This window comes from Brachypodium distachyon, chromosome 4, assembly GCF_000005505.3.
Source record: "Brachypodium distachyon strain Bd21 chromosome 4, Brachypodium_distachyon_v3.0, whole genome shotgun sequence".
Taxonomy (NCBI): Eukaryota; Viridiplantae; Streptophyta; class Magnoliopsida; order Poales; family Poaceae; genus Brachypodium; species Brachypodium distachyon.
The window spans coordinates 12,014,256-12,036,157 of record NC_016134.3 but is presented as its reverse complement, the minus strand read 5'-3'; the positions used below and the strand labels follow the sequence as shown (position 1 = coordinate 12,036,157).

Sequence of the window (21,902 nt, the reverse complement as noted above, 5' to 3'; positions counted from 1 at the left end):
ACTCTTCTGCTTAACTAAAATAAATAGGTTAACGCAATTTGCCTCTGTTTAAAATATAATGTTTTTAATATTTTTTAAGGAAATTAAGCAAGATAACGTCTACATCGCGTAGTGGGGTTAGTGAAGAGTAAGCACATGCATGAGGATGACTAGCCAGTTGTTCCTAAGCGTACTAAGTCCAACATAGTACATTGTTTCTTTTCTGTTAAATATGGCATATCCTTGGTTACAATTAAGCACGACTTTCTTCTACACAGGGGTTGGTTATATTAGCTGGTCTTTTCTTGTGTGCGTGTGTGTGGACTTGTTGATTGATCGGTTGAATTGAAGCATGAAGTTCTGATGTGACATTAGTGCATTAATTTGTCCAGACCCGGGAGTTCAAACTGTACCTGCTCACTAATTAAGTAGGATTGCCAAATATTTCTTCGCTGGCCAAATCAATCCGGTAGTAGGCCCATTTCGATCGTCCGAGATATAGTATCAGTATTTACTTAATAATTGGAAATTAAAATACTACCTCCGATTCATAAGTGTCCCATTTAAAAAGTGTGCGAGAGACCACGTTTGGCATACCTTAATGATTATTACTTTTCTCAATTCTTTGATCTTGTTACCTAAAAATGCAGATGTCAGACTAGCGTACGTGGCGTGAGTTGTGCATATAGCTAGCTGGATCGTGTAACAACCAAAAGAGAAGGCACGTTGCGCCATCCGTGCTGCATATCCTGATCTGTCTTGTCTCTTCAGTCTTCAGAGTCTGCTAGGAGAACGGTCCGTGCGTTGCAACGGGAAGACAAGAAAATCCAGTCATATATGGGAAGACATATCCTTGCTTACATCGTTCTGTACATTGATCTTCAACTACAACACCAATTTTTTGATTGATATACTCTCTCAATTTCACAAATGTTGACGTATTTTGTTTCGTTAAAATAAGGTTTTGACCATTGATAACTCGCGTTGCAACGGAGAGATAAACATCATATATCACTTAATAAAAATAATGACAAACAGTGACGTTGATCATAGTTGATTAGCTTGTATGCGTGGGGTGGTCATTTTGCTTGTATCGCTGGTGTCCCCAGCTGAATCTCGTCGCTGGCTTTCTAATAAAGCTAGGCTGAAAAGCAACACGACGAGGTGGCGGAGCTGACATGGAAGAAGGTCAACATCTTCTGGCAGGGCTTGCGCAGATGCCTGGCGCTCAGTACCCGCCATGGTCGTTGCTGCGCACCGCTGGGAACAGACACCCAAGGCGGTGGTCGCCTGGTCGGCGAGGCGGGCACACGCTCGTGGTCGCGCCCGGCCATAACAGCACGCTGCTCATGCTGGAGCCCTGCGGAGACGACGACCAACAACTCCACATCGCTGGACCTGGACCACGGCTCGCCGGAGGAGACGGAGAACACGAGCTTCGGCGGCGGCAGAGGGAGTAGAGGGAAGAGCGTGGCGGCGGCGACGCGCTGGAGAACACAGCGGCGGAGGAAGTTGCGGGATCCGTTGAGATCGGAGGGTTCAGACTTCAAACATGGATCGGGGATTCGGGGACGGATTTGTTTGGTCTGGGAACCGGGTTTTTCCGTGGGTCGGGGGCGGGGGAGGAAGAGGGTCGGGCCGCGTGCGAGAGTTCGGGGCGGGGGAGAGCAGTGGGGAAAGGAGAGGCGGCGGCGGCGAGCGCTGGGAAGGAGAGGGCCGCGCGGCAGGGGAGAGCAGCGGCGGCGGTGGCATGGCGGCGGGGGAGGAAGAAGAGTTCGGGGGCAGGGGCCGCGTGCGAGGGACTCTCTCGTGCGAGAGGGTCGGGCAGAAACGGTCCAGTACTTACGGTGACGGTCATACCATCACCACCAACTCCAATTTAGGCAAACACCTTGTGTGCGTGGTGTCCGCCATGCAAAGCGAGTACATATACGAGGGACGCTCTCGCCAACATTAGTCACGAAACCAATTAATCCATGGAGGGCGCCGGAGCAAGTGGAAGAAGGCGGTGGCCATGGCGATCCAGTCCATCTACGGGGCATTTTTCATGGTCTCCAAGCCGCCACCAGCGCCATCAACTCCTTCATCTTCGTCTTCTACCGCTGCCTTCCCCTCCTCCTCTCCTCGACACCTCGTCGCCAGCTTCAATGTCAACATTGTCGCCATGGCTGCTGGGGAAGCTCAACCTGTGCGCGCTGCTGGGGAACACCTTAACCCTGAACGTGTAAAACGAGAACCTGGAGCGTACCTAGGCGACGGTGGCGTCGGCAGCAACCAACTCCATGCCGGTCTCTATGACAGCAACAAAGGCTTTGTTGTTGCTGTATTAAAATTCACACATGACAGCTTTTTTTCAAAAGAGATGGAATACCCTCAGGCCTCAGCCCCTCAACCAATGGATGCACATAGCCATATAATGAAGTTACAAACCAGTACTGTAGTAGTACGTAGTAAACAGTGGAGTACAAATTAGTAGGGAGTGGAATACGGTATGTAGTTTCTAAGGGCAGACATAATATGCTATTCATCGTCGTTGGGGCTCGGTCTCCACCCATTTGCCGTCTTTGAGGACTCTAGGACGGTGCTTTTCAATGTCGTCAACAGGCCCGAACTGAACACACATTATAAAGGAAATGTAAGACCACCTAAGCTATTTAAACCATGTATTCGCCAGAAATGTTATTCACAATTAAAAACTCACCATTATTTTTGCCATCACAGGAACATACCGAGGCCCAGACAAGTCTCTTATTAATAGAGCAATAGCCATCCCAAAAAGGGCAACTTTCATAAGTATGGTTGAAATCCCGAGAAGTAGCCCAAAAGTCTGCACCCAAAAAAAAGTGTCTTCCAGTGAGCAAAGTTCCAGGGAGAAAACAGTAAGCACCCAAATTCAGAAAAGCAGACCTCGATAAAAAGCCCCATTATGTTCTTGAAGGTGATTGGATTAGGTTCACCATGCTGAAACCAAAAAATTAAAGAAAAATACTGTAAGTCACAATTATAACGACGACTAATTAAAACTCTCGGCAGTAAACCTGACCAATTTGACAGCCTGTTTTGGCTGTTTAGGGTAGGCACATAATTTAGCTAGGTGAGACTCTTTCCCCTATTGTACAGTAGTGCAATGCACTTTGATATGGAAACTTGAGCATTGTGATCCTTCGGCCGACATTTAGATATGCACATTGATGATTTCTACTGTATATAATTTGTCGTGTCTTGGAAATGTAGTACTCCTGAATTCTAATGTGTTAACAGTATGTCCTTCAGGTCGGCATTTAGCCTAAGGGAAGTCAGGCATCACCTTATGTTTTGACTCAAACTCTGTCTTTTCCATCTGATTTTCAGGTTGGCATTTACCTTATGTTCCACCCCTAAGGGAAGTCAGGCATCACCTTATCTTTTTGACTCAAACTCTGTCTTTTCGATCAGAGTTTCCTAGTTCACTATAGAGGTGGATCACAAGCACAACTTAGGCCTTGTTTGGTGTTAGTGTATTTTTTAGTCACTAGGGTTTTGGGTGTTCACCCAAAACACTAGTGTTTATAATTTGGTACAAAAATGGAGTGTTTTGTTGGGGAAACTAGGAATAAATCCCCTCCAAACCCTTCCTACCAAACAACCATTTGAGGTTTGTAGTGTTTTTCAATTTGGAGTGGTTTATACCATAGAAAAAACCTCAAAAACTCTAGTACCAAACAAGGCCTTAATAGGTATTCACATCTGAGATAAAATCAATTTTTACAATAGGGATGATCAAGCTTAGCCAGAGGGTGTTTGGGGCCTACAAGAATATAAAAGCCTCCATTAAACAGACTAATGGAACCCTGAAGTTTACCTTCAGAGGAATGTCTGATGGCAAACTAATGGAGCAGTGGGATGAAATTAAACATACTGCATCCTCTTTGGTGTTAAACGATGAAGATGATAGTCTGGGTTTGGAAAGTACATAGCTCTGGACTGTATGATGTTCAATCTCATTACGCAATAGTTAACTTCAGAAGAATTACTCAAAGATGATCTATAGCTATCCGATACAATGTTCCTGACAAGAACTGCTTATTTTGTTCAAATGAGGAGTCAATAGCTCATTTGTCTTTGATTGTCTAATAACTACACAAGTTTGGCAACAGTTTGAGCCCATTATGAGGAGGAATATATAATATTGGTCGAATCTATAGCAAGTCTGTGGATCGGTAAAAATAACAATGCAGCCTGCAACATGATGTCTATTGCTTATGCTATGGACTAGTTGGAAAATATTATTATGAAACCCAAATCCGGCCATAGCTTCGTTGGTTCTCACAAAATAAAATAAAATTCAATGGTTGTACAAAAAGCCTAGATCCTCCACGGACGAATTGGTTCAGATTCATGGAGACAACAACACCGTATGTTGGAAATTGTCCTCTCCAATATACGGAGTAGATGACATCGATCGGGGCGGATTATGTATATATACTGGCCAGATCGATCCTAGGTCTAGTAAATTAGTCCTCTGCGAAAAGGAGTGAAAGTTGTGATCGACTTACTTTGGAGGAGAAAAATTGGCGAGAATAGATTCGCGCCGCCGCAGTCGGACCGCCGTGGAAGAGCCTCATCGGCAGCAGCCGCCGCCGTTGCTCCTCCGCGAGAGAGAAGGTGCGGCTGGGGCCGGCTGGAGACGACGAACCGCCGTAGATGTGCCTCGGTAACGGCCACAGCAGCCGCCGTGGCTCCTCCGCGACGGCCGCCCTGTGTCGCCGGTGGTGGTGGTGGTGGTCGCGGGCGAGCAGCAGCCAGCCTCCTGGCCCCGAGTCGAAGCGCCGCCATCGCCATGGAGAGATTCTAGTTCCATCGCGCGCGAGAGGGATGGGGCGTGTGAGGACCTAGCTTGGGCGAAATTGGGCCGGGTGGGCGTGTATTTATTTTCAGCCCATGGCCGCGGCCTGTACTCTGTTCGAGTAATCTTATCAAAAATATTTCTTGCGAGCCACGTTGGTGCAGTGCAGCCACCTAGCCGAGATACACACGCTGCGAGTAGAGAAACGGAGGAGAAAAACCTAGTCGTCGTTTTTGTAGAAAAAAAAATCAATCTCCAGCTGTCCTTCTGGTCTCTAACAGTGGATTGAGAGTTAGGGAAACTACAAATCAATGTTTGCCATCTATTCATCCGATTCTAAATTGTTGCTGTTAGTTTGATAATATATTTTTTGTTAGGTTTACGTGCTATTAGCGGTGGCATTTTGATGGTGAAATGGCATCGTTTACAAGATTGTGTGTCATGGGCTCCTGGCTCCATTTTCGTCTATTTGTAGGCGTCAAGGACTACGTATTTCATGGAGTCCGTGGTTCTCGCAGCTCTTTTTTTTCTGTTTGTAGTCTTTTTTTTCGTTTCGGTTCATCGATGGAGCAACGGTTTCATAGTTTGCCTCGCATGAGGTGTGTCCACTGCTTTCCACTGTCTGAGGTTAGTTTATCTTGTGCAAATATACAATTTCGTTATCGAATACATGGAGAAACATGAAGACATGAGGTAGAGACAGAGCTAGCGGCACAGGACAAGTTCAAGTATATGATTATGGTTCACCGACAGTAAGTAATAAGTAGTTTTTTTTAGGAAAGTAATAAAAATAGTTAATGTTATGACAGAAAAATATTACAGTAAGTGCTAATGTTTGACAAAGACAAATCTATAATAACTTGAAATAAATCATAATCTATAATATATTTTTAGATCAATCACAATAATTGTGATCAATAAACGCAAGATCTTCTAAGCACTTGCTAGGATAATTGGGTTGGAGATTTTTCTAATTTGTAGGACTTCAAGAGAGAAAGCGGAAGAGACGAAGAGACAAAGCCCTGGGAATGGAACGTACGCGGAGCCAGATCGATCGGCCTCCAGTCCTCCACAATTGAATTTCAGATAGCAAGCCTGGGCTGACCGAGGCGGACCAGAGAACCAGGCGTAAGGCCTAAGGCCTAAGGCCCAAGAGAAAGCCGGACAGAGGCAGAGGGTGGATAGAGGTAACAGGCCCAGGCTTCGGAATTCAACAGACCACGCCATAGGCGCAAGGCGCTGTGGCCCAAAAACGACCGATGCCTTGGCTTTCGAGGGCACGTCGTCTTCCAAAGTCAGCGATCTGCCGCGGCAGCAAATCTTTTTTGGCCATGCAAAAGATGCAGGACCAAATCTTACCTTACCAAATTTGGATGAGAGCCAACTAGTATCTCCATTCATAATTCTTGTCGAAATCTTACATGTATTTAGACACTTTTAGAAATAGATACATCCATTTTTTAGCAAATCTGAGACAAGAATTATTAAACGGATGGAGTATTTAGCAAGCCAAAGCCCAACTACCAATTCTAATTCTAGTTAATTATTTTGGTCAAAATTGGCCATGGGCAAGCAAATCCTCAACCAAATTTTTGGCAAGGCATTTGTGGATTCAAACCAAACAGCCCCGAAGTTAGAGATTATGATTTTGAAAGACCATGATAAAACTTTTAGCTTGCTGAAAAAAAACTTTAGTTTTGTTGAGTGTGTCTGGGTAAAGTCTCCAAGCTAGTTGATAGAGGTACACGTGCACTCGGCAGTTTGATGGTTGGCTTCACCGATCCATATTACCGAGTTTGAATTGATTGTGATGACTTCATAAATTATCAATAAACCTCTCCTTCATTATACAACAAAATATTTTGTTGGAAATAATCTTATTTTATTGTTTTTTTAGAATGCTAACGGTCGATTCCCGCGATTCGATTAGAAAAAAGAATTAGCTCCGTTTATAAGAACAACCGGCTCGGAAAACCGATACAATGCACGGCTTATTACAGGAAAGCCGTGCGAAAAACCCTAACATAGAGCATACACAAGACGAAACCGAATGAGCAGGCCGCTATCGCAAAGACGAAACCTCTTCTGCTCCAACGACGCCGAACAGGAAACAGCTCATTTTTCCAGAAGCAGGTAGACAGAACTGGGCTTCTTCGACGACCGGAGCCAGAAGAGGTTGCCTCGACGGGAACAGCTCGCGCGTTCATAAGCCCGCGTAGCGCGAAGTCCTCCCTGGCCAAGATCCCTGCTAGACCCCTGCTGTAAGCATGCTCTGCCGCCAAACGAAGTCTCCAGAGGCAACGCCTCCAAGGAGGACACGACGTCCGAGGACGCCGCCGTTACCCAACCTGGACACCGAATCAGAGCTTTCGCTCGGAGACACCTCGTTTGCGAAGGGTAGGATGTGGCGGAGCTGCACAACAACGCCTTCAAGAACGAAACGACGTTTCTTTTTCAAATTTTTTTATTGTGTGTCGCTTTCTCTTCTCGTTTTTCTCTCCTTTTTTTTCTAGGGCATGCTTTATGTCCTTGTTTTTTTTTTTGAGCGAAATGCTTTCTGTCCTTGTGATCGATCGATCTCGTTTTTTTTCCCGAGAGAATTCCATATTTGGCATCCAAAATTTGTTCATATGTCCAAATGCCACTCAAAGTTTCCCATTTTTAAATGTGCCACTCAAATTTTGCACCATGTACAAATTAGGCACTACAGTACAATTGACCGTTAGTTGACCGTCAAGTTATAGATGAAAAAACAGTTTTGCCCCTAGATACTAGTGTACGATTTTTCCTTTACAAAGTACTCATTTAAGGAAACTTCTCATTTCAGATTTTTTAAATGGAAGTAGCATCTAAAATTCATACTGAAAACTGAAATTTCAGCAGCTTTTCTCCTAATTTAACTTAGCATCACAGTTTTCATGGGAGCCTCAAATCAGGTCGGGACTAGGATTTTGGCCGGAAGGGGCTTTGGAAGAACGCTCAGCCGAGCAGCATGGCCATTCTGATGTACGCCGCTGCGCCGCTAGCCGGGGATGGCCGCCGCCGCCTCGCACTACGGGGGAGAACCGCCGCCTTGCCTGCCGTGTGGGAGAGCGTCGCATCTGTGCCTGCGGGGGGAGGTCGTCGCTACCGCCCGCTGGGGATGGCCGCCGCCGCCGCGCCCGTCGGGGATGGTCGTTGCTGCCTCACATGCTGGGGCGAGCGCCGTCGCCATACTGATCCCTCGTCCGAGAGAGAACAGCAAAGGGGATCGGGGTGTGATTCGTGACTCGTGAGAGAGGGCAGCACGGGTTGTTTATGTGGGTTTTTTTTTTCTTTTCTTCTAACACATAGATCCAGGGTTATATATACTTGTCAGTATGGAAAAAACTGAAAAAAATTCAGGTCTTCTATGTGGTCAACTAATAGTCAACTAACATAAAACTAACTGTAGTGTCTAATTTGTACATGGCAAAATCTCAGTAAATATGAAAGTAGAAAATTTTAAGTGACATTTGGGCATGTGAACAAATTTTGAAGGCAAATATGGAATTCTCTCTTTTTTTTTCAGAGGAATATCGATCAATCTCGTGGGCCGGCCCCCTCGTATAACCTGTCTTTTTTTCTTGTGGGGTGTTGCAATCTGTTAACTGGGCTGGGCATGGAGTTGCAATCGAGCCCAACATCTTCATCATCGTCCTCCTCCAAGGCGCCGCCGCTGCCTCCGGAGAACCCACCGATCTGCTACAGCAAGGCAAGAAAACCATGGCGGCGAGCAAGAAGACTAATTCAGAGAAGAACAACAACAACGAGAAGAAGAAGAAGAAGAAGGTGGTGGTGGTTCGGCGGCAGAGATCGAGAGCTAGGCGCGGTACAGCCGCGTGGACGTCCCGGAGGACATGATCCCGCGGCCGGGTGAGCGAGGAGCGGCTGGCGCTCACCAGGGACCTCAGCGAGCGTCCAGGGCCTCCTCCCCATGCCCTACGACAAGCTCGACGACTACGCTACGTCCGCGGCATCATCCGGGACGGACATCAACAAGATCCAGCACGATTTCCTTAAAAAGAGGGACCAGATCCTGGAAGAGTACCACGCCAAGGGCTACGTCGAGCGCGATTTCACCGACGACGACGACGAGGAGGAGCGAGATGGACGAGGTGCTCCAGGACGGAGGCGGCGCCGGCAAGTAGTAGCCAAGCAGGCCGGGAGCGTGAAGAAGATTAACTGAATTAATTAGTCCAAAATTACTGGCCTAATTTTGAATTCCAGACCGGTCGGGCAGTAACGATTTTGAATGAACTTGTCGATAAACCAGTACGTGATATACGATCAGCATGTGAACGCTTATACAGCGCATTAATAAAGTTGTATATATTTCTTTTCTTTTCTGCAGCATATTGTTTATGTATTGAAGAAAACAAAACTGTATCTATCTGGATTTGCTCCGTCGCCGATGAGTCTGCTTGCTAAATTTGAATGGTTTTGGACGTTTGATGCTAATTTCGTGCTTTGGGCCAACTTTTGCTTACGGTGATGTGAAGGACAATATATATTGATGTGCACTCTCGCGTCTCGAGTCACTTCACCCAATCATCATTTATGTGCTTTCAGCTTATACCACTATGTAACAATAACTAGTGGAAATGTCCATCCGCTGCCACGGCCAACGCACACGACATGACCACTTTAAAAGATGACCACATGAACTAATAAATCATCATTCAAATTCTGTTCCAAATTTCACATTCTAACAAGAAAAGATCCAATACAAAAGTTCAAAACATAGAGCAAATTTGTATACATCCAAAAGTCTGGAACCCATAAAAAGAAGATGCTAATTTCCAAGCATACAGTCGAACTATCAGTAGATGCTAATTTCCAAGCACAGCATGCACATGGTAATCATTCGGTGCATGGTAGAACACTAATCTATCTATTATCCATAGCAGCTACCATCAATCAGGTTAGAAGTACATCCCAATTAACTATCGAATTATCCGACGATTAGTGCAAAGCACCACAACAAACGAAAACAACAAGTACTCACCGGATGGTTGAGCTATGGCCGGCCACCTACTGGATCTCATGCGTGGATGGCAGATGACAGCCACTTTTTGGATCACGCATTGGGACTGCGCACAGCGGTCGTCGGGTGGATCTCGCGTGGGGTCGGTATGCTTGGAGTGGCCAGGTCACGAACTGCAGCGAGAAAAGCAGTGATATCCGGGCGAAGGAAGGAACAGGAGGTCGGGGGAGAGAAGGGAGGCGGGTGGGGTGGGGGGTAGCCAGAGAGGAAGGGGGCTGCGGCGGCGGGGGCGATGGAGCAGGTTGGGTGGGGCGTCGGGAGGGGATCGAGCAGGTTAGGCGCTGGGGATTGTGCGGCTAGATTTGTACAACGAAATAAAATTTTACGCATTCATATGTTTGCATGTGTAGAATATTCATTTTGTATGCAATTTAAATATGTATTATTTGGAACCGTTCAATGTTTTCTGGAATATTTAATTTTTATTTTTGTATTTTCATCCAACATAGTTTTCACTTTTTTTATTAAAAATCGATTCGCTTTTGGCTATTGATTTTTATTTGCTCAATTACTAAACATGTCCGTATGAGTTGCAGCTGTGACATGGCAGCACGTCATCGGCAGTTGTAGTAGCTAGTTCTAGCTTGTCCTTTTCGCTCCAATCTTAAGGTCTCAGACATCTAGTAAATTTGCATCATTTCAAATTTTCCTTTTTTCGTAGTTGATGTAGTTGGTTGCACGGCTAAGACCCAAATGCCCCATATCGGCGGTGGTTGATATGGTTGTTCTGGATACGGCGGTACGTACCGCCCAGCAATGGAACGATATGTATTTTATCTGTATCCATATCCAGCTTGTTTCTTGTTTAAAAGTAGTAATTCAGTATGTTTGCTCATCTCCACTTTTCTTTTGAGCGGGTATATTTCTACTCATCTCTACTTTAGTCAAGCGTAACTACTCCCAAAATAACTGTCGTGGATTTGTACAAGATCTTATACAAATTCACGACACTTATTTTGAGACGGAGAGAGTATTAAAATTGATCATGTTGCATATTGATATCGATACATCTAAGACCCAAGACCTATGACCGGCTTTTACCGGTAGCGTGGATGGTCAGAGCTGAGAGCATCTGTAGCAGGTTTCGTAAAACTGGTTCTTTAGAGATAGTAGAAAGAAAAATTTCTGGAGAAAAAAGAGATGCTCTCCTGCAGGTTCCCTAAAATCGAATCCCTGTATTTTTTGTATTTCAAACTGACATGACGGTCCCATCTGTCATTGGCTGAAAACACCCTGCTCTCTTCCTCGTCTCCTAAATCGATTTCCTGTATTGCTGCCGGCTAGTTGACGCTGCCATGCCGCTGGCCAACGCCCGCGCCGCGCTCGTCCCTGCTCCCGCCGCGCTCTTCGCCGCCGTGCCGCGGACCAAATTGATTAGGGGCTCAATCAACGAATAAAATCGATATGCGAAAACAGATAGCGGACAATCAATTGATGCCAATGCGGGAAGACAACAGTAGTATCCTAGTAGTATTCCAGTTGCTAATCGATCGACCAATCAACTCTGTAGCTCGTGGCGGACAGCAAATCGAAGCTTGCGGCGGACCGTGTCGCGGTGTTTCGGTCGGGCACGGAAGGAGCTCCGTCAGGTCGCGGGGGACGGCGCCGCGTCGCCGGCGGCGCAAATCGTGGCGGCGGCGGGTGGCACTGTCGGGCTCGATTCCGACGGGAAACTGGCTCAGGCAAGCTCGTAGGGGACCGTCGAGGCTCGCGCTTAATCAGATTCAGGTATGTCCGTGATCGATCTGATTTTAGGCTGTTTTGCGTTACCGTCTTACCGAGTCAAATACTGACAACTTTTTTTCTTATTGGTTAAATCTAAACGGTAATAAATCTGGACCGTACGATAACTTTCTTAAAATCTGGATCATAAAATTTCTACTACTTTAATAGCGGTGGCATATTATCTGTAATTTTGATGACATAATGTACGGCGGCGGTCGTACCATCACCACAAATTCTAATTTAATATATTGGTATAGATAACCGACCGGTCAAAAGCTAAAACCAAAAACATGTAAATATGTGTTTATGGCTTATATGAGCCAAAAACTAAAAGCCAAGACACAGGTTAAGCATAACCAAGCACATGCGTCAGCTATCCAGAGATTTTACCGCTCCAAATTCAGTATCCTCACGGAGCATTAGTAGTTTAGTACTGGAAAATGTACTGATGTATGTATGTATAATGAAAACAAATCGCCTTGACAAGACAAAATCTATCTTTTACAACAAAGTAGTTGTTGTAAATTAATGCAGACAGCGTATCAGTACTAGAAAGTACACAGTACCCTGCACATGGATGTAAAAAAAATGCTAGTGGTTAAATATTTCAGGTGGATGAGATAATCATGTAGTAGTAAGTATCTTTCAACACCTCGTGATATTCCTCCATCCTGACAGATCAATCTCGAAGAGTGCTGGCATCGTAACATGTTAGTCAATAAAGCATCAGGAATCTAGAAACAATTGGCAATAACTGACAAATCAATCAGTAGCTGATGGGTGCTTGCAAAGAAAATTAGCAGCACAGGCTTACCTGACAAGTGGACAATTTGTAAGGTCATAACTAAATGGCCTCGTGATTCTCATCTTGGCCTATTTTATCAAGCGAATCTTCTTATCCTATGGTTTGCAAGAGCCCAAAATATGAGGCGCACCGTATGAACCCAGTCATCAAATCAATATGAGACGCGGATCAAAGAGTGTGTACTTGCATACAGATCGACTGGACTGTGGGTGCAGAATTCCAGCCCAGCTTGCTGCTGTTCTGACTTCTGATGGTAGTTGACAGGGGAAAATTTAGGCACCCACCCAAACACGGGTGATTTGGGAGGTTAAACATCCCCTCGGCCGGCCGTAATGCCGTATATAACCGATGTTCTGAACAGATATGATCCTCCAAAAATGGTCTTTTCAAGGCAGTGTTGCAGTGATGCTGATCCAGGGAAGCATCTGTGTTAAGCTACTTGTTTGATTCCAGGGAATGCAGTTTTTGTCTTGGCCTCGAGGAAACACCAAGAGAGTGCCCCAAGCGCTAGGGTCAAAGATAGTGGCCGGCAACCATCCTCGATTATATTCCACTGCCAAAAGATCCCTGATCCTTTTTTATGTCCCCTTCTTCTGGCAAATTAGTTTCCCCTCTTATATAAAGTGGAGCACCCCAAGCTCAAGGTCAGGGAGCAGCAATGACGCAGGAGATAGAGCACACCCATCTCCCCATCCGTGGGCTCAACCTCCATGTTGCTCAAGTAGGCAAAGGTGAGAGATTAATCTTTCTCATGCATGTGTCTGATATGTTATCTGTTGTTTGCTTCTTGTATGAGATCTGTTGTTCTAGCTAGTCTCTGTGTTGCTCGCTTGCAGATGAGCTAGGGACGGTGGTGTTCTTGCACGGCTTCCCGGAGATATGGTACACCTGGCGCCACCAGATGCTGGCCGTGGCTGCCGCAGGGTACCGTGCCATCGCCCCCGACAGCCGAGGCTACGGGCTGTCGGACCAGCCGCCGGAAGACGTGGAGGCCACCTGGGAGGACCTCGTCGCCGACGTGTTGGCCATCCTGGACACGCTCTCCATCCAGAAGGTGTTCCTGGTGGGCAAGGACTACGGCGCCATCCCGGCGTATGACTTCGCGCTGCGGCACCCGGACCGCACGCGTGGGGTGACATGCCTGGGCATCCCCTTCAGCCCCGCACCCTTCGACTTCACCACCATGCCGGAGGGCTTCTACATCCTGCGGTGGCGTGAGCCGGGCGGGAGGGCGGAGGCGGACTTCGGCCGGCACGACGTCCGGCGCGTGGTGCGCACCATCTACATCCTCTTCTCCCGTGCCGAGGTGCCTATCGCGGAGGAAGGCCAGGAGATCATGGACCTCGCCGACCTCTCCACGCCCCTGCCGCCATGGTTCACGGAGGAGGACCTCGATGCCTACGCCGCGCTCTTTGAAAAGTCCGGCTTCCGCTACCCTCTCCAGATACCATACAGGTATGTATATTACTCCATGACTTCCTCTGGCATGCAATGCAATGCAAAGCGTCATGGGGCTTCATTTCATTCATTCCGGACGTGCCATCGCTTCGCAGGGCTCTCCACAGGATGAAGATGCAGCTGGACGCCAAGTTCCAGGTGCCGGTGCTGATGGTGATGGGGGAGAAGGACTACTGCTTCAAGTTCCCTGGGTTTGAAGAAGCTATGAGGAGCGGCGCCATGGAGACCTTCGCGCCAGACCTCAAGATCGTCTACATCCCTGAGGGGTCCCACTTCGTGCAGGAGCAGTTCCCGGAGCAGGTCAACGACCTCCTCCTCGGCTTCCTCAAGGACCACCCATGAACGAACGGCAGATGAGAGTGAGATCGGATTGAAGGTCTCCATGAATAAAATGTTGCTCTGCTTCAACCATGCATGTAGCTCTGAATTTTCTTCTACTCATTGGTAGCAATCTTCAAAAGATGTGGAATTTCCTTGGTCATCCTCCAAGAAACCAATGAACATACAGTATCTTCCTTCTCTCCTCCAATTGCCAATTCAATGAAAACAATTATGTGTCCATATCTTATTCCTCACAAATTTTCTTCAACTGAACTAGCAAGTCACCTTATCACCCTTTGAGTACCAGTCAAGAGAATCGTTGATGCAAAACTCGAGTAAATTTAATTTTCTTGCAGACTTCTGTTAGGCTGCAAACCTGGGAAAGAAGCAATGTTCATAAGATCAATTTGGACATGAATAGGCGTACATAAATATACTGAAAATTGCATGGAAATAATCTATGGGAGAGAATAATAGTTAGAAAATAAACATACTGAAGAAGAGTGGGGTCGTGGGGAAAACACATCCACATACTGAAGAAGAGAGGGGAAAATAAACACAAGAACACTTCCAAATTCAGAGTATTCAGTGGATTCATAATACAATAGCCATGTAAGCCTGTGGTGTTTAGAAGACACAATTGATATATTCTCACTGCTTCTTTCCTTCACAAAGAGAGCTTGCTCCATTCGGCGCATACAGTCTTGGTCAATTACGCCTGTGGATCACATAGGGGCATTGCTTGTTCTTGTTTCCTGTGGATCAAACACGCAGTGGGCTCTCATGTGCTCACCGCGTGTGAGCTTGCTATTCAGCAATTAAGTAATTAAGTAAAAGGAATTCTACGCACACGAATGGTTGCTATTCAGCAATTAAGTAAAAGGAACAGTTGGAAAATGCTGTTGTTTCAGAGATAAGGCAAGCACGCAAAGAGGGCGACCAACCATTTGATATTGGCGAGGTCGCCGCCGTCCCACGTCGTCCAGGACGCCGAAACCGTGGGCCGCACTCCGGCTAGCTGCCGCTCGGCCCCACGAGCCCCGCCCGCCACCGCCCACCGGGATCGATCCTCTGCTCCAGGTCGGTGCAGCAGCAGCTCCGCCTCATCAGATCCGGTTGGCGCCCCGCCGTTCCCGTCTCCACCGCCGGCAGCGGCACCTCTGGTTCCATTCCAACGACGGCACCGACGACAGCCAGCGGCAGGAGGAGGAGGGCAGTCCTGAGCGAACCGCGGTCCTCAACGGCGACAATACCCGAGGAGAGCGAGAGAGAGGGAGAGAAGGAAGCAGATGTAATTTGCTACGACTACCAAACAAACAAGCCAAATTTGCTACTACTACCAGATGGAAATTTGGTGAGTTAATTTATGATTTTTCGATCGGTAAATTCAAAGGCATTTTTCGCAATATCACCTCCGTGTCTGTGTGTTGCCACGGCCTCCTAGACACCTGCACATAAAAAATTCATGTTTATAGAAAGAATAACAAATTAATTTGACATCAAGGAGTCGCAGAATCAAGGAGTTACAGGCAAAACTTCTGTTTGCGGCTAATACATGCATATTTCCTTTGCGAAATCAAGGTCAGACAACAATCCACAGTCACGCTGGTTATCGTCATCAGATTCGGCATTCGGCTCCATTTGATCATCCTCTAGCACGTGAAGAAATAATTCCAGCCCCTCCTCACATTCATGGTTCTCAGAATGTCCAGCAACCATCGTGTTTCATGAGATTCAGTCCGTCAGACACCTTCCGCACAACCTCAACATCACCACACTTGGAATACATAGTCACGAGTACATTCAACACGTTGACCTCGACTCACATCCCAGTCGGGCATTTTCACAAACACCCTCCACGCGTGCCACGGCTCCCTGAACCGGACAAGCATGGCGTTCCTGAGGCGGAGCCCGAAGGTGGCGTATGCGACGGGCACGCGCGCAACCCGTGCTCCGTGGCGCGGCACGGCGCCACTCGCAGAGGTGGAAGACTCACGCGTCCTCGTCGGGGGGCTCCGGGGAGGACTCAAGCAGTCAGAGCGCATGTGGCAACTCACCATGCGCGTAGAGCGCTCGAAGCACCACGCTCGGGTCGGCGGAGAACGTGGAGGCCGCCGCCGCTGACGCTGACGACACCGAGCCAGTGGTGCGAGGAGGCCGGGCGGGCAATGAGCTGATGTGCTTGTTCCGCGGGCGCATGGGCGGGAGGGTTATGGGGAGCGGACAGAGGCAAGGAGGAGCAGGGGAGGGTACATGTGATGCTTGGTGGGCAGAGGAGGAGCTGGACACACACAGCCGCCGCCGCTTGGATCTGAGGCGGGCGGCAGCCACCGGCGCTGCCGCCCGCCTCTGTGCCGCGGGCGGCGGGCGGCACACAACGCAAGAGGCCACTGGATGGATGGCGCGAAGCAATGCGCGAGGGTCGGATTGGGCGGCACGACGGCCGGGGCACCGGGTTGGGCGACGGTGGCGGAGTATTTTCTAGAGGCCTAAAGTTTCCTTCTCGTGTGGAGGATCTGTTTCGTGGGGACTGGCCGACTGGGGAGAAACGACATGTGCGGACCGTGGGTTGATTCTTGAAAACCGGAGGGGGCAAAACGCAAATATGCCTGGCGGACGACGACGAAGGAAACACTCCTCCCTTTATTATTAGGTGTAGATATATTGATCTAGACGAACCCCGTCCGCCCGCCATCGGTACCGGTCGATGCGGCACCGCGCAGGTTCAGCACCTGATCCGGCTGGTGCCCTGTTGTTCCCGTCTCCACCGCCAGCCTCCCACATCCCTAAGTGCCAGTGAGGCTACGATGCGCAGATCAGATCTGACGAGAGCGTATGAGATGGCTTAGCCTCCCTGACTCCCCTTCCTAGTCCTTTATATATAGGAGGCTAGGTCTCGGGCGTGAAGATCCGGGTTGGTTACAACAGAATTAGTTATCTTAAGCCGTAATTCTAAGTACTCGGACTTCATGGACCGTAGTGGGCCTTTGAGTGGGCTTCATGCTGGGCTGCAGCGGGTATATCAAGGATGAGTATCCAGTGGGTCATACCCACGTCACCTACCTCGATCATTCTCCTGGCTCTCAAGTCTCAACCGTCGCGGCCGCACTACCAACAACGGCAGCCAGCGGCGGAAGGAGGAAGGCGAAGCGAGCGTGTGGGGAGAAGGTCCCGGGGGCCGCAACCGGCGACAATGTGCGACCTCGTGTCTGGATCCTCCCTATCATATGTCGTTGGATCCTTCATCTGTTCAAATGGTACGACTGTTGTATGGATCCAGTACTGGGTCATATCTTACGGGGTCGCATAGGATTTTTTGCCGAGTAGATGACATGCATGACCACACACACTACGACTTACAAGGTTGAGAAGGTGGACGTGGCGAGCCAATATAGTCATTGACTTCTCTATCTCTTGGATAGATGTTCTATAGGACGGGCTAGAATAACTAACGTACTCCTCCGATCCATATTAGTTGTCGAAATATTACATGTATCTAGATGTTTTTTAGGCATAAATACATTCATATAGTTGGACAGATTTGAGACAATTAATATGAATTGGAGGGAGTATATGCTAATTTTAGTTTCCTGTTTTCCATGATGGCACTTGCTTAAGCTTTTCGTGTGTGTAGTTTTATTCGGTGGCATTTGGAACGGTACGGTGGCCGTGGTGGTACGTGATGGACAGAAGAGATGTCTTAGTCGCGTCATTTTTCTTCAAGGACAGGGTAGCTGAGAGGTGTGCGGTGCTTTTTTCTGAAGAAGTCACCATTTCGTCACTCAGTCAGTTTCTGTAGCTAGCCTTTCCCCGACGGAAGATGGCGCGTCGATCTTCTTCTGGGCACGCGGCCTTGCGCTTCCCGGCGTTGATGGGCGCCGGAGGCGGGGAAGATGAGTACTCGGCACGCGCATCGTGGCAGTCGCCGATAGAGAGGAGCTGGTTGAGGGAGAGGTGCTCGTCGGCCGGCGCGGCGGCGTCCAAGAGCTGAGTGAGCTCGTCGTTGTCCAAGAGCTCAGACATGGACGGGACCGCTGGGCCCGGGAGCCCCGGGGCCCCAGGATCGACAAAGAAGCGGAGAAGGCCGTCGTCATCCTTAATGTTGCTGTTGTCCATGTGGTCGTCGGCAGCGGGCGACGGCACCACCACCACGGGCAACGCCGGGCTGGAGGAGCTCATGGAGATCCGGCACAACACCCAGTCATCCAGCTACATAAGCCACATGCACGCGCGCACGCTTGATGACATGTCAAGTTTGGCTAACTTAAAGACAAGGAGTGTCTATTTCTCAGTTGCCTAAGAAATAGTTATTTTTCAATCAACAATCGTAGCCATCCAATTAAGATTTTCTTATCCATCGGGCCTACAATAATCTTACACGAATCTCAATGATTGAATCAAAAGGTTGTTATTATCGATTGAGAAATAGTTATTTCTCGATCGCCTAAGAAATAACAAAACCGTAAAGACAAATGTAGAATTTCTTATATTTAGGAACGGAGAGTGTACAACGTATCCATGCAGGCGTTGCGGAACTTGATAGGCTTGTAAGAGTTGACGACGTTGTTGTTGTTGTTGTTGTTGTTGTTGTTGTTGTTGTTGTTGTTGTTGGAGGTGATGGGACCGTCGCTGCTGACGGCGAGGCGGTACTCATGCATGATCCAGTCGGTCCTGCGGCCCATGGGGGGGCGTCCCGTGTAGAAGACGAGCCCCTTCTTGATCCCTACGGGCTCCCCGGTGGCACAGTCATGGATGGGCTTGTCTTTGCCGGTGGCCTTCCAGTAGCCCGAGCCCGCGGCCCTGTTGGGCCGTATCCAGTTCGGGTACTTGCGGTCCCGCGGGCTGAAGAAGTACCATTCCTGCTCCCCGTGCACTGCCTGGCCTGCAAATCATCCAAAGCAAAACATCCATTCCTTTCTTCTTCTTCTTCATCTTCCTCCTGATACAATATATATTCAGCTAGTGATTGATTGAGGGACTTACAGGGGAGGTCCCATGGGTCGAACTTGTAGATGTCGACGTCGGCGATGATGGGGACGGGGCACGGCACGGAGGCGGCGCGGTTGCGGAGGTAGTGGAGGATCAGCTCGTCGTCCGTCGGGTGGAACTGGAACCCCGGCGGAAGCTGCCGTCGACATGCCACCCCGGCCGATCACAAGAAGTAAAGGCAGAAGCAACTATATATACCTGATGTATACTATACTCCGTAGCTCCCAGGCAGCCTCGATCTCTCACTGGAAGCAGTTAAGTATATAAGGATCGACCAGCTTGCATTTCTGATCAGTTCAGCTCTTAATTTCTCTCTGTTTTCCGTTCTGTGAGGGGGCCGGCCGGGGGTGCAGCTGGATTTATATGATCCGGCCGGGAGCAAGACTAGTTGCCGGCCGGTTAGCGCCGTGACGTACGTCGGCTAGCTGTGTGGCTAGCAAAAGCTGTGAGGGCTCCTGAGCTCTTCATATATCAATCTCTGTATATCCACCGCTTAATTCAAAATCTTAGGACGCGTGGCGTGTATCATATACTGATACTTCTGTGGTTGTCCGGGTCCTCTCGTTTCTTAAACTAGATGATGTCCCGCACGTTGTTGCGGAATTTTTTAATTAATAACATATGTGAGTGAAACTGGGTAGCAACAAAAGAATATCCTAAATTGATAACGTATAATGAAATTGTATGATAAATTTTTCACTAATTAGGTAGGTTGATGAAAAATAGCATGCATGCATGTGCAGAAATTGGAATTTCTCACTAAGGTGTGAACAAATTAGTAATGTGATGATGTGGCATGTTGTATGTGGAAAGAAATCAAATACTGGGGTTCTCTTAAAAATAGAAGATTGAATCTTACTAATTTGCAGTATAGTAGATTTTTTTTCCTCGGATCCTAAATTCTTTTAATTCAAATTTGAACTAAAACCACGAAAAGAATTTGGGATCGGAGGTAGTTATAGAATTAGATCGAGTAGTAGCATGCATGCATGTATCAAATTAGATTAGATGCTGTCATCTTCTTTTCTTCTCTTATCTAATCGATATTCTCTATCGATCCAACCGAAAAGTTTCATTTGTGTTCCATTATTACGGGGATTTTAGTTTTCCTTGTGTACCTCGTCGAAATGGAGTGTTTCTAGGGCAGCTGATCTTTTTGATTGTTTGGTCTAGATCGACCGCTTTCAGCATGGATCTTTATCCGACGAATGCAAATCTAGTAATCGCACATACTCCCTTTGTCGGGTTTATAAGGCCTGCACCGAATTTCATGCCAAACTTTGACTTACAATTGTATAAATAATATTTTCTATATGTATATAAAAGTTATACCATTAGATAGATTTTTTCAATACGAATCGAACGATATCTTTTTTGTGTCATGATGACCTCATATGACCAATGTAATGTTTGGTCAAAATTCGGCATAAAATTCCGTACGGACCTTATAAACCCGAACGGTGGGAGTAGATGTCAGGAGCACTTGCTCGACATAGAAATGATCATTGTTCATGCAACTTAAAAGACTGGTAATATCAAATTCATACACGCTCCGTCCTGAATGATCATTGTTCATGCAACTTAAAAAAGTGGTAATATCAAATTCATACGCACTCCGTCCGGTATTAAGTGCCATAACTTTGTCTAGATACACATGTAACTACAACTAAAACTAAAACGTGTTTAGATACGTGCGTGTCTAGACAAACGGGATGGAGACAGTATAAGGGATGCATTGAAACAGATATATTATTCGGTGGATCTTCAAACTTGGCGAGACGCACGTACTTTCAGGTCGTGGGCGTGCGTAAAATTGTTGGGTTTTCAGCTCAAAAGATGTTATATTACTTGGTAATAAAATCTGGACAACCAGGTTGTCAATGTATTTGGTTACTGTAAGTTACTAAATACTTTTCGTGGTTTTAGTACAACTTTACACTAAAACCACGACAAGTATTTAGTAACATAGGGAATATGTACGAAGCAAGGTTTTAGCTACATGATCTGTATTTTTGGGGGCTCCGCGATTTGCGGTAACCGTAAAATTCACGTCGTTTACCCATTTACCGGACGGGACGGGATATTTTTTATTAAAGAATTAATTACATTGTTTTCTTTTGACGATGATTATGTATTGTAGGTATGTAATATTGTAAATACAACCATATTACAGTGAGCGCAACGACATCTCGTAATTTGAGAATGATATGTTCATTTGTGGCAAATTCAAACAGATAATATTTTTTCGGTAAACTCATTTCCCCAGATAATAGAACATGCAGTTAGGCTAACCGAAAATATTGTCTCGTAACCAAAACAACCTTGGTACGAAGTTAGGTTCGTGGCCACTTATTCGGTGACCAGCTAGCTAGCTAGCTAGCCACCCGGATATACATACTCCCATAGGAAAATTTGGCCGCTTTAACTGCGCGGTGACCAAAGCTAAATTAACAAGTGACACCCTCATTCAAGAAAGCCAGGTGACAAGAGTAGTGATCGGACAAGCTAAACCCGTCAAACCAAAGGGATAATTAAGATCGATTGGATTACTAGCTCCCTCCGATATATATTAGTTTTCAAAATATTACATGTATCTAAACATTTTTTATACATAGATACATTTATATTTGATAAATATGAGACAATTAATATGGACAGGAGAAAGTATAGCTCATATCACACGTGTTTCTGGAAGCGCGGAGAAGACCGGCCACGAGAAAGTACTGCCAGTACTC

The 21,902-nt window shown here is 47.1% G+C and overlaps 3 protein-coding genes and 2 long non-coding RNA genes across 5 annotated transcripts; 1 reads left to right on the top strand and 4 right to left on the bottom strand.

Annotated features, from left to right (window-relative positions):
* Window positions 1-2,396: 2,396 nt before the first annotated feature.
* On the bottom strand, window positions 2,397-4,812 carry LOC106866805. The gene is made up of 4 exons (XM_014902615.2): window positions 4,515-4,812; window positions 2,887-2,940; window positions 2,681-2,806; window positions 2,397-2,590 (listed from the first exon to the last, which is right to left on the bottom strand). Exons 1-4 carry the CDS (start codon window positions 4,581-4,583, stop codon window positions 2,504-2,506), a joined length of 336 nt encoding a protein of 111 aa, XP_014758101.1. The 5' UTR covers window positions 4,584-4,812; the 3' UTR covers window positions 2,397-2,503.
* Window positions 4,813-11,940: 7,128 nt separating this feature from the next.
* On the bottom strand, window positions 11,941-12,746 carry LOC112268855. The gene is made up of 2 exons (XR_002960340.1): window positions 12,409-12,746; window positions 11,941-12,289 (listed from the first exon to the last, which is right to left on the bottom strand). It is a non-coding gene; the product is annotated as an uncharacterized LOC112268855 (long non-coding RNA).
* A 245-nt stretch (window positions 12,747-12,991) lies between these two features.
* Window positions 12,992-14,378, top strand: LOC100841151 (bifunctional epoxide hydrolase 2). Its single transcript, XM_010239198.3, has 3 exons — window positions 12,992-13,130; window positions 13,236-13,854; window positions 13,953-14,378. The coding sequence occupies exons 1-3, from the start codon at window positions 13,058-13,060 to the stop codon at window positions 14,197-14,199; spliced, it is 939 nt and encodes a 312-aa protein (XP_010237500.1). The 5' UTR covers window positions 12,992-13,057; the 3' UTR covers window positions 14,200-14,378.
* Window positions 14,311-15,521, bottom strand: LOC106866581. The gene is made up of 2 exons (XR_002960341.1): window positions 14,673-15,521; window positions 14,311-14,554 (listed from the first exon to the last, which is right to left on the bottom strand). It is a non-coding gene; the product is annotated as an uncharacterized LOC106866581 (long non-coding RNA).
* A 2,443-nt stretch (window positions 15,522-17,964) lies between these two features.
* LOC112268634 (NAC domain-containing protein 67-like) lies at window positions 17,965-21,230 on the bottom strand. The gene is made up of 5 exons (XM_024454537.1): window positions 21,227-21,230; window positions 20,612-20,724; window positions 19,162-19,303; window positions 18,816-19,060; window positions 17,965-18,387 (listed from the first exon to the last, which is right to left on the bottom strand). The coding sequence occupies exons 1-5, from the start codon at window positions 21,228-21,230 to the stop codon at window positions 17,965-17,967; spliced, it is 927 nt and encodes a 308-aa protein (XP_024310305.1).
* Window positions 21,231-21,902: the final 672 nt, after the last annotated feature.

What these genes read in the sequence shown, in the direction of transcription:
- LOC100841151 (XM_010239198.3), top strand. Translation starts at nt 13,058, where the DNA reads ATGACGCAGGAGATAGAGCACACCCATCTCCCCATCCGTGGGCTCAAC. An exon ending in TGTTGCTCAAGTAGGCAAAG is followed by an intron (nt 13,131 to 13,235) that starts GTGAGAGATTAA and finishes GCTCGCTTGCAG; the next exon opens with ATGAGCTAGGGACGGTGGTG. An exon ending in CCTCTCCAGATACCATACAG is followed by an intron (nt 13,855 to 13,952) that starts GTATGTATATTA and finishes ATCGCTTCGCAG; the next exon opens with GGCTCTCCACAGGATGAAGA.
- LOC106866805 (XM_014902615.2), bottom strand. Translation starts at nt 4,583, where the DNA reads ATGAGGCTCTTCCACGGCGGTCCGACTGCGGCGGCGCGAATCTATTCT. An exon ending in GCCAATTTTTCTCCTCCAAA is followed by an intron (nt 2,941 to 4,514) that starts GTAAGTCGATCA and finishes TTTTGGTTTCAG; the next exon opens with CATGGTGAACCTAATCCAAT. An exon ending in TAATGGGGCTTTTTATCGAG is followed by an intron (nt 2,807 to 2,886) that starts GTCTGCTTTTCT and finishes TTTTGGGTGCAG; the next exon opens with ACTTTTGGGCTACTTCTCGG.
- LOC112268634 (XM_024454537.1), bottom strand. An exon ending in CCACCGTTCGGGTTTATAAG is followed by an intron (nt 19,304 to 20,611) that starts GTCCGTACGGAA and finishes TGTCGACGGCAG; the next exon opens with CTTCCGCCGGGGTTCCAGTT. An exon ending in CGACCCATGGGACCTCCCCT is followed by an intron (nt 19,061 to 19,161) that starts GTAAGTCCCTCA and finishes GATGATTTGCAG; the next exon opens with GCCAGGCAGTGCACGGGGAG.